Below are 15,656 nucleotides of genomic sequence, written 5' to 3' on the forward strand. Positions count from 1 at the left end.
CCAAACATGGGGCCTAAAAACCCCAGACCTGACCTGTCCCTCCAGTAAGCCAAACAGAGGGACTCAGCCTCCAGCTTTAGGTAGCCAGAGGCTGACCCTGAGAGCTCAGTGCATCTCAGCTAAAGAAAGGCACACATGATGAATGGTGATTGGAGGAAGTTGAGCCCAAAGGTAGAGGAGCCTCACTTCAGTACTCCATCCCAGCATCAGCCTTCTTCTTTCCCAAGACACACCAAAGGCAGAGATTCCCTATGGTGGAGACCCTCAGATACCCTTAGGGTGAGGGGTTGCCTAGTGGACCATGACACAGGGGGAAACCAAGCCAGAGCTGGTCCTTCCTTATATGGCCACTTAGGTAATAGAGGCTTACCTGGACAAGGATAGCCTTATCTCCTTTCGTTTGGGGGGGGGGGGGGGGGTTGTGTAGGAAGGTACCTCCTGACTATGGTTGCCCCCAACTTTTTGCCCTGTGTTTTAGCTGGTTTTTGACATAGTCGACCTGGGATCCTGCCAATCAGGACCCCAGGCCTACTGCTCTCTTTAAAATGGATTCCATGTACCCTAGGTGCATTTCCAATTGGTACTGGGCCACCTTATCAGACCCTGTAACTCAGGGCATAGGTGTACCCAGGGCTGCAGCATTTATTATGCCACCCCTGGCTGGCCTCCTAAATTTGACACAACTGGCTGCATGACAGCTGGGGCAAAGTCGTGTAATCACCCTTTGCTGTAGGTGTAGTATACCTATACCTAACCCTAAAATGGACACACAGATTCCTATCAGTCACTCCTATGGCAGGCCTTGACAACCCTGAAGGCAGAGTGCTTGGAATCGTGTGAGATGGTGCTCTAGCATGAGCTGAGCCTGTCTGCAGCTTGCGGAACCAAGTCCTAATAGCTGTTCCATGATATCGCATACCATATACTCTTAAGTGCATTATAATCCTCGCGGTTAAATGCTAACTTTGGTATTGCTTTATCAAAACATGTCGAGTAAGGTGTCATACGAATTGGAATACTAACCCCTCGCCAATTCTGGCGACGGGGTTAGCATTCCACCCTTCTAGAGGGACACGACATGTATGTAACTGTGAACCCCGGTTAAAGTTAACTGAAGCCTCAGCTCCACAAAATGGATGCTGCCACCACAGACACGAGTCTGACCTCCTGCTGCTGGGAGTCCTTCCAGCGAGGGAGGCTTGGACAAAGGGTTTCCTGTCCGGGGCGGTGCTAGCACCGTCCCAGACATGGTTTTGTGTATCCTGGGTAGGCAGGGCTTTTCAGGAAGGTGACTGCTGAGTGGCACCCCGGTGCTCACTACGCATAGGCCGGTCAGAACCAGTTCCAGGGGCACACCAGCCCCTGGCCTGGGGAAAGTCCGGCATGGCAGAGGGGTGTTACCACCCCCCTCCTAGTCCCACCCATAGGCAGGACCTAGTCACCGGGTCAGCCCCCTTTTTTAGTATAAAGATGGGAGCGGGCCCCCTGTTCAAATTAGATCATCTTTGGAATCAAGACACGACTTTCTTCGAAAGGACTTCAAGATTTCTTCTTCAAGATTCTCCCTTGTGGCTAAGGAGTAGTCACCCTGCATCAAGCGGGCACCATCCTAAGAACACTGCGGTCTGCTGCAAGTCCTTCACGAATCCGACGACCCAGCTCGACGAGACCCGGCTTCCCTGACACCTCTGACCTCTACTCACCTCTACAGCAAAGCTGAGAACCGTGAGTGCGACGAGACCTCGAGGGACCGACGATCGCCAAGACTGCACGACTTCTTTGTAACAAGCCCACCGTGTGCTCCACTGGTGAGTGCTTTGGGGTCCGAGAAGCCCCAACCCTGAGCAGCTCCAGCACCGAAGATCAGCCCTCCAGCATCTCCACGATCTGCGTGGGGCCCTTCTGCTTTTGCGTGCTCACCGCGCTGTGTGGCTACTAGCCGGCTGGCTTGTGGCCTTCTTCACGACGCCCGACGACATCACTGCTGCTGGTCTGGTTGCTCCAGACTGGCCCTTGCTTCCTTCTTCAAGAGAGGCACCCCGGACCCTCCTGGTCCACTCCAGACGCCATTTTAGGTCCACCGCGTGGGCTTGAATTTGCCAAGGCTTTGTTGCCCAATCCTGGGTCCAGCGACGCCGACAGCTTCATCCATCGTGGGACAGATCGCTCCTCCATCCTGGTCGCCGACAACGCCTCCTGGTCCGTGAGATCTGCGATCACAGCGTCACCCACTCACCTTGTCGAGGTGGCTACCATCCGGTGCCCTCCTGGTGCCCACTGACTACTGGCTAGTAGTCTCGAACTTGGTCCCCTCTGCTTTCAGGTGTCATCTTCCATCGATCCAGGCTTGGATCCACCGAACTTTCTTCACTGGTCGCCTGCCAGCAACTTCTTTCTTCCAGGCTCCTGGTCCGTGTACGAGGATTGCCGATGTCTTTTGAGTCCTATGCAGCTGCAGCCCCTGGGCTAGGTAACTTCGGCATTGCGGTGCCCCAGCATAGCCTCACTATCCAAGGGTCAGAATCCACTTTCGTTTTCCTCCTACCAGGTCGGGTTCGCCCGAGAACACTAACTTTGCAATTACTAGCTACCATAGACTTTGTCCCGCATCACGCGTGAGAGTGCACACTCTGCACCCGAGTCCCCTGGGTCTCCTAGAAGTAATCTAACGATTCTATAGTCAAGTCCTAGCGATTCCAAAGGCTATTAGTACTGTACTTACCTGCTAGTAATTTCGCATTCCACTTTCTGAGTATATGGTTTTCCGTGCCCCTCGGGCATTTGTATATACTGTGCTAACTTAAGTATTTTCGTAAGAGTTTTGTTTTGTGCTTAGTACCCTGTCCTCATAAAGAGTACAGGGCTGTTGTGATTCTTAATAAATAACTGTTTATTTTCATAACACTTGTGTGGTGTCCTTTCACTTGATGTTCAAGGGGTATATGTGTGGTAAACAGCTGGCTTAACACGCCCTCTCGAGTCTTTAGCCTTAGACTGCTTGTATCCATGCTACTAGGATAGCTGGTCTATAAGGTTGACTTACAACCAATCATCAATAAGGGTTGCTGGACTGATACATAGTGTTCACTAGAATAGTGAGCACTGCATATCAGGCCACCTTCTCACAGACGGTCTGCCCAATAACCGGAGCCACAGCATGAGGCCCGTGGTGGAAGAAAAAAACACCTAATGTGTTCAGCCTAGGGCATATGACAACAGTGGCAGGGCAGAGGAGCAACCATCTGAGCAAAAGCTCAGGAGGTAGGCATGCAGCCAAACAAATTTAAAGGCACCACTGCGAGTGGACAACCTGCAAGGCTATTAACATACAGAGGACACTGTCCTGAAGGAAAAAGTAAGCAAGAATGTCTGAAACCAAGGCAAAAAAGACTTAGTATGCGATCACCCCAGTGGCGTGTATAATCCACGTTATACACACGAGAGAGCAATGTCGACACGAGTGACTAAATCCTAAATAGGGGAGTAATGCAAGCAGCACCACGGCACCGGTGTGCTGTATAACAGTTAAAAATGCAGAAAAAATAACAGGTCCCCGAGGGGGAGGAATCCTGGTCTCCTGTGAGACAGCTGAAACAGACCGCAAGACTACCCATAAGGGATAGAAAGAAGGCAGACAGACAGATGCCTGGCGCCAAAGCCTACACCACCCAAGACTGAAACCGTCTACCAAAATGGAGAGCGTCAAGAAGAATACACACATAGTAATGCCACCTACAGAAGGACCTGTGCCATAATGGGAGTAAGAACTCACACCCAGAAAAACATCAGGGGTGGAGCACAGATCCAGAGGCAGGAAGGCATAGACTAGAGCCACTGTTTGAGACCTAGGAATATGGACAGGACAGGAAGGGACAAACCAAACCCAGTTGTAGGAGAGTAGGGTCTGCAATCCTATGGTCACCCCCGATTTTTGCTTTTTGCTGCACTGGTTTATGACTTTCCCTAGCTGTGGGCCTGCTAATCAGACCCACAGCCTAGCTGTTCTCTCTCTAAATTGACAACCATGTGTGAGAAGTTGGCCTGATATATAGTGCTCACTATTCTAGTGATCACTTTGTATCATTCCAAACAACCCTTATTGATGATTGGTTGTAAGTCAACCTTATAGACCAGCTATCCTAGTAGCATGGACAAGAGCAGTCTTTAGGCTAAACTCTAGAGGGCGTGTTAAGCCAGCTGTTTTACCATCACATATACCCCTTGAACACCAAGTGAAGGGACACCACACAAGTTGTTATAAAAATAAAGTATATTTATTAATAACCAGTCTACCCTGAACTCTTTATGAGTCCGGGAGCCAAGCACAATACAAAACTTAAGAAAATACTGCAAGTTGCACAAATAACACAAATGCCCGAGGGGCACGTAAAACCATATACTCTAAAAGTGGAATGCGAAATACTAGCAGGTAAGTAACACGATCCAGAGGCTTCAGGATCGCTAGGACTACACTACTGAACCCTAAGGTTAGGAGCAGGAGGCCTAGGGAGATCGGGTGCAGAGTGTGCACTCTCACGCGGGATGCGGGACAAAGTCTATGGATGCTAGTAATTCTAAAGTTACTGTTTCCGGACGAATCCTACTAGGTAGACTAAAAACGAAAAAGGATCTGGACACTTAGATAGTGAACCTGCTTTGCAGCACCGAAATGCTCTGGTTACCTAGCCCAGGGGCTGCGGCTGCATAGGGTTCAAATGACGTCGGGAATCCTCGTTGTAGTCTATGGAGCCTGAAAGAAGATGTTGCTGGCAGGCGACCAGTGAAGGTGTTCGGTGTGATCCAAGGCTGGATCGATGATGGTGACGACCTGAAAGCAGAGGGGACTCAGTTCTTAATCACTAGCCAGTGATTGTGTGGGCACCAGGATGGCACCGGATGAAGTCACCGCGATCAGATGAGTGGGTGACGCTGGACTCTGCAGTCACACGGGCCAGGAGGCGTTGTCTGCGACCAGGCTGGAGGTGCGAGTTGTCCCACGATGGTGTCTGCTGTCGGCAATGCTGGATTCAGGATTGGAGCAACAAGCCTTGGCACAGGCAAGCCCATGCAGTGGAGTCAAAATGGCGTCTGGAGTGGACCAGGAGGGTCCATGGCACTTCTTGTGCACTTCAAGGAGCAAGGGCCAGTCTAGAAGACCTAGACCAGCGGTGAAAACGTTGTGGTACGTCGTCAGGAGGGCCACAAGCAAACGGGCAAGTGACCGGACAACGTGGCAAGCAGCAAAGAAGCAGAAGGGCCCCACGCAGATCTCGTGGATGCTGGGGGGCTGGACTTCGGTGCTGGAGCTGCTCAGGGTTGGGGCTTCTCAAACCCCAGTGCACTCACTCAAGGATCCCTCGGCGGTCGTGCTGGTTAAGCGTCGTGCAGGTCTTGAAGATAGCCGGTCCCACAGGTCTCGTCGCACCCACGAATCTCAGCTGGGCTGATGATGCAGGTAGAGGTCAGAGATGGCAGGGAATCCGGGACTCGTCGAGCTGATCAGTCTTGATCCAGAGGATGGACGTGCAGCAAACCGCAAGCGCTTAGGTGGTGCCTGCTGGTGTAGGGTGGCTACTCCTTAGCCACAAGGCAGAGTCTTCAGAGAATGTCAAGAGTTCCTTTCGTGGAAAGTAGTTCAAGAATCAAGATTATCCAATTTGGGAAGGGGGCCCGCTCCTACCTTTATCCTAAGAAAAGGGGCTGGCACGCGACTAGGTCCTGCCCATGGGTGGGACCAGGAGGGGGGTGGTTACACCCCTCTCCTTTGTCCGGTCTCTCCCCAGCTCAGGGGCTGGGGTGCCCCTGGAACTGGTTTGAGCCTGCATATGCACAGGGAGCACCGGGGTGCCACTTGCAGTCACCTTCCTATCAGCCCTGCCTACCTGGGATACACAAAATCCTGTCTGGGATGGTGCTGGCACCGCCCCTGACAGGAAACCCTTTGTCCGAGTCCTCCTCGCTGGAAGGACTCCCAGCAGCAGGAGGTCAGACTTGTGTCTGTGGTGGCAGCATCCATTTTGTGATGTTGAGGCTTGAGTTAACTTTAACCGGGGTTCACAGTTACATATATGTCGTGTCCCTCTAGAAGGGTGGAATGCTAACCCCGTCGCCAGAATTGGCGAGTGGTTAGTATTCCAATTCGTATGACACCTTACTCGACATGTTTTGATAATGCTATGCCAAAGTTAGCATTTGACCGCGAGGTTCATAATGCACTTAAGAGTATATGGTATAGCATTATCATGGAACAGCTATTAGGACTTGGTTCCGCAAGCTGCAAACGGGCTCAGCTCATGCCAGAGCACCATCTCACATAATTCCAAGCACTCTGCCTTCAGGATTGATAAGGCCTGCCATAGGAGTGACTGATAGGAATGTATGTGTCCATTTTAGGGTTAGATATAGGAATACTATATCTAAAGCAAAGGGTGATTACACCACCTTGCCCCAGCTGTCGTGAAGCCAATTGTCTCAGATTTGGGTGGCATAATACATGCTGCAGCCCCTGGTAGGCCCTGAGTGCACCTATGCCCTGGGTACCTAAGGTACACTGTACAGGGGCTGATAAGGTGACTCAGTATCCAATTAGATATGTACCTAGAGTACATGGAATCCATTTTACAGAGAGAGCAGTGGGCCTGGGGTCCTGAATAGCAGGGCCCCAGGTCAACTAAGTCGAAAAACCAGCAAAACACCAGGCAAAAAGTTGGGGGCAACCATAGTCCGATATCCACCTTCCTACACCATGTACCTTAAGTGCATTTACCAATTGGTACTGGGCCACCCTATCAGTCCCTGTACAGCATACCTTAGGTATCCAGGGCATAGGTGTACCCAGGCCTACCAGGGGCTGAAGCATGTATTATGCCACCCCTGGCTGGCCATCTAAACAGACACAACTGGCTGCACGACAGCTGGGGCAAGGTGGTGTAATCACCCTTTGCTTTAGATATAGAATTCCTATATCTAACCCTAAAATGGACACATATATTCCTATCAGCCACTCCTATGGCAGGCCTTATCAATCCTGAAGGCAGAGTGCTTGGAATTATGTGAGATGGTGCTCTGGCATGAGCTGAGCCCGTTTGCAGCTTGCGGAACCAAGTCCCAATGGCTGTTCCATGATAACGCGTACCATATACTCTTAAGTGCATTATAATCCTCGCGGTTAAATGCTAACTTTGGCATAGCATTATCAAAACATGTCGAGTAAGGTGTCATACGAATTGGAATACTACCCCCTCGCCAATTCTGGCGACTGGGGTAGCATTCCACCCTTCTAGAGGGACACATCATGTATGTAACTGCGAACCCCAGTTAAAATTAACTCGAGCGTCAGCATCACAAAATGGATGCTGCCACCACAGACACAAGTCTCACCTCCTGCTGCTGGGAGTCCTTCCAGCGATGGAGGCTCGGACAAAGGGTTTCCTGCCTTGGGAGGTGCTAGCACCACCCCAGACAGGATTTTGTGTATTAGGTAGGCCAGGGCTGAAAGGAATGAGACATGCCTGGGGCACACAAGGTGTCCTGTGCATACACAGGTCAGAACCAGTTCCTGGGGCACTCCAGCCCCAGAGCTGGCGCAAGACTTGACAAAGGAAAGGGGGTGTAACCACCCCCCTTCCTGGTCCCACCCAGAGGAGGGACCTAGTCGTAGTGCAGCCCCCTTTAGCTGAATAAAGGTAGGAGCTGGTCCCATTCCCCTTTAGATTAATCTTGACAACTTCCACAAAGAACTGTTGACCTTCTACCTCCTGAAGATCAGAAGACTGAAGAATCTCCCCTATGGCCAGGGAGTGACCATTCTGCTTTGCGGGCACCATCAAGCTCCTGTGCGATTTGCTGCGAGTCCTTCCATCCCGGAACCAGACGACCCAGCTTGACGAGGTCCAGACCTCCAGACTCCTCTGACCTCAACCTACATCCACAGCACAGCTGGGACCCGTGGGTGCGACGAGCAACTTGGAGACGGCCATCTTGACAAAACCTGCACAGCGCTTCCAGCACGACCACCGAGGGATCCTCGAGTGAGTACACCCGGGTCTGACAAGCCCCACACCGACGCAGCTCCTGCACCAAAGACCAGCCCCCCAGCCTCCACGTGATCTGCGTGGGGCCCTTTTGCCTGGTTGCTGCCTGTCCTGTTGTCTGGTCACTTGCCGGCTGGCCAATGACCTCTGAGACGACGACCCGAAGATTTCACCACTGCTGGTCTGGTCCCCCAGACTGGCCCTTGCTTCCCTGTGAAAGAGAAGCACCCCAGACCCTCCTAGTCCGCACCAGACGCCATCTTTGTTCCACCACGTGGCTTGCATTTGCCAAGGCCTGTTGACCAGATCGACGATCCAACACCGCCATCAGCAGCAGACTATGTGGGACAGCTCGTGCCTCCAGCCTGGTCGTGAAGAACAGCTCCTGGTCCGCGCAGCTACAGAGAGAAGCGACCCTTCTTCCACCTGAACGCGGCAACAGCATCTGGTTCACTCCTGGTTCCAGCACCGTCACTGGCTAGTGACCAAGACTCTGTCCCCTTCCCTTTCAGGACTTCTCCTTCTAAGTTCCATCCTTGGAACCACCGGACTCCTCCATCTGGCTGCCTGCCAGCAACTTCTTATTTCAGGCTTCACCGGGATCAACGCAGCAAACCCGAAACCACTTCAGCCCTAAGCATCCCCAGCCTGTGGGTTAGGTAACTAAAGCTTCTAGGTGCGGAAGTCCGTGTTCACTATCCTAGTGTTCAGGTCCACTGTTGTTTTCCCTCCATCCAGCCGGGTTCGTCCGGAATCCGTAACTCTTTAAACTGTAGCATCCATAGACGTTGGTACGCATCTCGCGTGAGAGTTTCCACTCTGCACATGAGTCCCGTGGGCCTCCTGCTCCTTACTTACCCAGTCAGTAGCGTAGTCCCAGCGATCCTCCAGCTTCTGGATCTCCTTACAGTATTTTCTTTCCTCGCATTCCATTGTTTCTAGTATATGGTTTGTCGTGCCCCTAGGGCACCATTGTAAATTGTGCAACTTGAGTGTATTTTTCCTAAGAGTTTGTCATGTGCTTAGCCCTCTGACCTCATAAAGAGTTCAGAGGTTTATGTTAGTTAATAAATACTTATTTATTTTCATAACTACCTGTGTGGTGTCCTTTCACTTGGTATTCAAGGGGTTATATGTGGTAAAACAGCTGGCTTCACATGCCAATAGAGTTTAGCCTAAGACTGCTTTGTCCATGCTACCATTAGGATAGCTGGTCTATAAGGTTGACTTACAACCAATCACCATAAGGGTTGTTTGGACTGATACAAGTTGATCACTAGAACTAGCGAGCATCGTATAAATCAGGCCAACTTCTCACACCCGTGTCCTGCAGGAAGCAAGGAACTGGAGACTGTTCCAGTGTACATCTTTTTAAGCCGCTCTGGAACATGCTCTGGGAAAACGCAACCACGCGTGGCAGGGTATGGCAACCGACCTGGCCATATGACCCACAGTGTCTGTGGTGTCCATGGCAGACCGAATTGAAAAGTGCGCCATATCGCCATCACTGATTAGGCGGGCCAGATTGGCACGAGAGATCCCCGGCAAGGAGGGGAGGAGCCGTCAACAGCGTCCCAAATGGCAATGTAGACCGAGCAAATACAAACAACGTGTTGAGGGACCAGAGTCCCAAGCTGGCAGATGCAAACATCGCAGCCGTATGACTCCAACCACCGAGACCGCGAGTGGGAGGGTGCAATGGAACAGGAGTCTCAGAGAGAGCTGCATGAAGCACAAGTCCTCCAGCCCCAGGATGGAGGGTCAAGCAGGTGGGGTCAGTGGGAGCTGGCCGACGTGCCATAGCACGATCCACGTGGTCCCCCGAGGAGGGCTGTGCCCACGTTCCGAGAAGGATGTCAAACAATGACTCCGTAAAAGTTAATGGTTCCATGTTCCCTGCGCCCTGGTGGAGAAGATCTAGTAAGTGCTCCTAAGGACTAGAGACTCTTGGCAGCTCCATCCGTAGAATGTCTGCAGCCCTGCAAACAGACCTGATGAACGCCCACTAGAATCCGTGGCCCCACGAGGCGGTGAAAGCAAGTCAGCAGTAGGTGATGGACGCAACACCGGACCAACGTACCTCAGACTACTCCGCTTCTACACCCCCACCCGCCAGATCCGCAGCCCTCGCCACAGTCCAACGCTTCTGAAGAGCGATCGCCGGTGGCAGATCGTTCTCCCATCTCCCCGCCAAGACCTGGAACACCCTCCCCATCCACCTAATGCAGAACCAAGACCTGCTGACCTTCAGAAAACTCCTCAAGACCTGGCTTTTCGAGCAGTAGCAGCATTCCCCACCCCAGCGCCTTGAGGCTCTCACGGGTGAGTAGTGCACTTTACAAATGATATGATTGATTGAAGCTAAACCGGCCACTTAATGAGGGCTTAGCAGGAGGAGTAGGCCATTGCTCCACTGGAGCTTGCTCTGGAGGGCAAGAAATGACTCAGGGGGTGGGGAACCCACTGGGACCACATACTCCACCACTAAGCTGAAGACGGTATCGGCACCGAGACGGCGTCGAGCAGACGTCAGAGACCTTTGAAAAGGCCCCGACTGGTGGAGTGGAGCAAGCGTTGCGACCTCCGAAAAGGCCTCGACCCCTCGAGTGGAGCCAGCGGCGGCGACCTCCTAAGAGGCCTCGATTCGAGACGATGTCTGCGACTTCTGAAGAGGCCTCGACTCCTAGAGTGGAGAAGGCGTCCTGGGAAAAGGACTTGACCCTTCAAGTGGACGACCACCGACAAGGCCTCCAGTCAGGTCAGCGACCTCCAAAGGCCTCGATTCCTCTAGTCGAGCCGGCGTCTGTGACCTCCGAAAAGGCCTCAACCGAGTCGGACCGGCATAGACTCATTATTCCCAGAGGGAGAGAGGGCACTCTGAATTGGTGTTGTGCACCGTGCAGCAGGCACCTCCAGCGATGCCGCATGGAGCCTCGGAAGGCTGTGCTAAAGCACTGTGGAAGGGCTAAATGTCGTTGGATGCCCCTCCGGGCAGTGTCCCGATGTTGCGGCGACTCTGATGTCAGTCAGGCACTCAGTTGGAGCAGAGGGTAAACCTGCCAGCGGTGTCCCAACCCGAGTCACTACCCCCCTGTGGGGCCTGGAGGCGTGCCAGGGATGGGGGGCAATGCTTACCTGAGGTAGGCGAATGATCGCAATGGGACTGGCTGCGCCGCATGGACAACTCCGCAGGAGAAGGAGACCTGCGTCGCGAGGGGTCCGTTCGGGACATTCGGGTAGACAGCAGCTCCATGCAGCAAATGTTGCACTCCACAGAGTTATGGTACTCTCCCAAGAACCATATACAGAGTTTGTGAGGGTACGTTGCTGGCATCTGTTGTGAGTAGGACCGGCACGGTTGAAGCCCACAAGGGCATCGAACACACTGTTCATGGACTCAAAAGGGCGTTGAAAAGGCCTGAATAAACAATAACAGGCCAGATGTATTACTTTCCTGGATCCGCGTTAGGACGGGGAAAAGAAGAAAACTGACATCAGCACGCCAGGAGGGGCTTATGTGGCTCCATTGACGTCACTTCTGTGGACTAAGTCAGGATGGAGACGTGCAATGCCACCTCCTGGCGCGCAGAGGTATTGCTGGGGAATTTTTTTCCCCCGGATCCAGTCTGATGCCTAGGGAGATATTCTAAGTTAAGGATTCTGCGGCTAGACGTCTATCAGATAAGAGCAGCAACTGCTGCCTTCAGACCATCCAACTATGGTGGACACCGTGCAATAGTGTGCATCATCTTTTCTCCACAATGACAAACTTAAGTGAACAGCTGTTGCCAACCTGTAAAACAACTTGAGAATGCTAGTTAACCGACAAAACAAGAACAAAAATACTGACTGCATACTTGGGTTTAATCCACAATAAAGAGTTCAACTCTGTTGCAGGACTTTCACTAGGGTCAGCCTCTGGGTATCTGGGGTACCAAAGCTAGCGCAATTACTGGGTAAATGAAGCCCTCACTGTGAATTTTGAGTGAAACCCGAAAGTCTCTGGTTTAACTTGTAAATAGGCACAGTCCGCACCACATCCTATGAGAATGGCAACATTATTGGGTATTTGTGTAAATAATTAATATTCCAGGAGCCTTTGCTTACTACAGATAAGTGAAAGTAAGACATTAGGAAAATATCGGACTTGCATCCTAACAGAGTTACGGGCAATTGCTTGGCTTGGAACACCTAATCACAGCTCTTCATTTCCCAACTTTCAAGACCTACCAGTCACTTCATTCAATGCAAACAAGTACCTCCTCTTGAATAGCTGGTGGGAGGGCAGCCAGAAACTCAGGGCTGACTTCAGACAAGCCAGCACTGCTCACCACCGGAGGAGGCACCACAGGCTCAGCAGTGGGAAGAGGACGAGCAGGCGGGCGGATTCCCAGCTGATTCTGAAGAACCTCCCTCCTGATGTCTTCAGGCAGGGCAGCCAAGAAGGATGGATCCACACCTTCTGGTAAATTGATACCTTTTTGCAAGGGAAACAATGAATAGAATAAGAAATGGTCCTGATAGGTAGGGAATAAAACAGAGTGGGATTGAACATGTAGGGCTGGATGAAACCCTAATAAAAAGCACTGGAAACATCAGAGTGAATGAGAAGCATCTGAGATTTAAAGCCATACAAAGATGCAAAACAATTCAAGTGTACAAGTCGTATTAACCCACAGCAAGAAGACACTTCAAACTGCAGCCGAACTGTCAATTATAGCAAAAGTTCAAGTCAGTCAGACCAGAATTCTGCAATGTTCAGATGAAAGGCAAATCAAGTTACTAACCTTTGGTAACGCTCTTCCAGGTGGATACCGGAACTGCAGATTCCTCCCCTTAGAATATTCCCCAACCTGATCCAGAACATGTTGCAGCAGTGCTCATGTGCACTGCTAGGGGGCAGTGAGCACCTCTGCGCTGGCTTCCAGGTGCCCCAAAAGTGACAGTCCAGAGCGACATAAAAGCGCCACCCCTGTACACTGACATGAGTTACTGGTCTCTCTTTTCCACGCAGTTTAACAATTGTTGATAACAGTGTGCTGAGTACTAACTTGGGACCTTTTTTAGATGTCGCAAGAAAACACTACAGAATGAAGTGAGGAATCTGTGGCTCGAAAGACTATCCATCAAAAAGATGTTTATCCACGGAAAAAAATGAACTAGTTACTTACCTTGGGTACAAGTTTTTCTGATAGAGACTATAGCCGCAGATGGCTCACCTTTTGAATATCCCAAGGCGTCGGACTGGATCTGGAAGCTTTCCAGCAGTACCTCTGCACCTGTAGGTGGAGCCGTTCAGCTCTGCAGCAATGCAATTTGGGTCTGCAAATGACGTGTGAAGCTCATATAGGCGCCACTCCCACACACTGACATCAGTTGCTATCAGGACTGTCTGGGCCACCGACACAGAGCCCCAAAAGTAAATTGGTGTGACCAGTGTGCAAATTCCTAGACTTGGGATCTTAAGGGATAGAGTTGAGTCGAAGAATGTGGAGGATCAGTGAGTAATCTGTGGCTAGAGTCCCTAACTGAAAGAGCTTGTTCGTCTGACAGACTTCTATCCGCAGACACCTCCCTTTCTGAATAGATACCAAAGCAGTACCTATTTGGAGGTGCGTACGAGATTGGACTCAAACCAGAAAGTCCTGCAGAACGGAGCGGGCAAAACGTACGAGTTACTTACCTTCGGAAATGATGTATCTGGTAGAGACTATTCTAGCCGCAGATTCCTGAATGTAGAATTATCCCAGGTATGAGACTAATCTGGAAAAAAATGTGACCAGCATCCCTGCGCGCCGGGAGGACGGCATCACGCGACTCCGCCCTGATGTCTGCGTACGTGACGTCATCGATTTCACATAAGTCCCACCCCGGCACGCCTACGTCAGTTTTCTTCAGATAACTTTTCCGATCCACAACGCAGAGCCATCAGACAAAACTGTTACAGTATGGGAACAGTGTGCAAAAGAGCAGGAACATAGAAAGGAATGATGAGAAACAACACCATAAGGGGCAGTGCCAGACACTGCAGCACCTAAGGGAAGGGGAAAGAATAAGAACAGAGCACCGCCCCGATCAGCAACCCGGCCAGTACAGAAATAGCCCCCCCCCCCCCCAGAGACAAAGAACATATGAAAAAATGTCATGATAACATGTAGCAGGATTACAACCTCAATTAACAATGAAGGGGAACCAGTCCGGGAAAAACTAGGAACAGCAAAACTCCAGGACAGCCCCAGCACAGAGTGTGACATCCCCCATAAGGAACAAGGGCAGAGGCCCGGCCAAAAGACCCCTACCCAGAGGGCAGCAGAGAAGCATAGGGGGCAGAACCCCTAGCACTGAAAGGGGGAAGAGGGAGGCGTTGAAGGTAGCCCCAACCTGGAGCAACCAGAGCGTAAGGGCACAGAAGCACCTTTAACCTATCCTCCAATGACCAAAAGGGAGGAATCGGAACAAAGAAACAGGACAACATTCCGCCAACAAATAGCGAAAGAATGCACTCACAGAAGACCTAGCCACCCACAGGGAAGCACGTGCAGAAGGCTAAGCCAAAGGCCCTCGCAGAACAGGGAGAAGGTTGAGTCGTGAAGGATTCTGCAGCTAGAATCGTGTCTACCAGATACATCGTTACGGAAGGTAAGTAACTCGTACATCTGATAAGAGACTACTAGGTGCAGATTCCTTAACGTAGAATAGGTACCCTAGACATAACCACGGGGAAGGGGTCTGCGAGAGGACCCCACCAGCCTGGACAGAATAGAGAGTCCCACAGAGGTCATGGCTAACGGACAGGGAAAAGAACCCTGTCCCCCCAGGCAAGGGGAACCCCTACATCCAGAAGACCCCCAACCCTAGAGGGGATGCGGGAAGACAAGAAGAGAGGCAGCATGCTTTCAAACAGCAGGAGAAACTCGAGCAAGGCTAAGGGAGGCCAAAGCGCCTCACAACCATTCAAGGTATCAAGACTCTCCACCAGGTGCCCATATGCCCAAGCAATGAAGAGGAGTACCTAGGAAGAAGAGCAACTTAGAGACTCCAAGGAAAAGAGGTAGAGTGAAGGCAATCAACAAGACAGAACGGCGCCTTTTGCAATAAGGCAGGCGGAGCAGACTGGGAGCCCGAGGTCACCCAGGGAAAACCGCCCAACACCCCGCAGGGACAGACAGCACACAAGAAACTGAAGAACGACCGCCACCCCAGGAGGAGAGGGAGAACTAAAGACAGGGCCCATTGGAAGATGCTTGAGGCTGGGGTGTTTCAACCAACGGACGACTGTCCCGCCAAAGAGCCAGAAGGCACAGAGGTACACAGAACAGCAGGTCGGCACCACAGGCTCAGCCCGCTGTGGACAACGCACGGAAGGGTGCACCCAGGACAGTCAGACGCCAGCCAAAGAGAGGCCAGGAAGACCAAGAAGGCCCAGACACACCCCAAAGGAGAAGTCCATGTACACGGCCCAAACACAAAGAAGCGGAACCAGGCAGAGCTATGACGCCAGACCGCAGACAGCATGCCAGACCGGGCCAACAACGCAGCTACCCCGGAAGACTGCCCGGGACGCAGAATGAGCCATTCACAAACCCTCAGCAAGAGGAACGTGTGAGAAGTTGGCCTGATATG

At 51.7% G+C, this 15,656-nt stretch overlaps 1 protein-coding gene across 2 annotated transcripts in view; it reads right to left on the minus strand.

Moving 5' to 3' along the window:
- The window catches only part of HUWE1 (HECT, UBA and WWE domain containing E3 ubiquitin protein ligase 1), a 1,800,886-nt gene that overhangs the window by 409,061 nt on the left and 1,376,169 nt on the right, over positions 1–15,656 (minus strand). For both annotated transcript variants that reach the window (XM_086940169.1, XM_086940170.1), the window contains one exon: positions 12,293–12,510. In XM_086940169.1, the coding sequence (XP_086796295.1) occupies positions 12,293–12,510 (218 nt within the window). The remainder of the gene's footprint in view (positions 1–12,292; positions 12,511–15,656) is intronic.

This window comes from Lissotriton vulgaris, chromosome 10 (assembly GCF_964263255.1).
Source record: "Lissotriton vulgaris chromosome 10, aLisVul1.2, whole genome shotgun sequence".
Taxonomy (NCBI): domain Eukaryota; kingdom Metazoa; phylum Chordata; class Amphibia; order Caudata; family Salamandridae; genus Lissotriton; species Lissotriton vulgaris.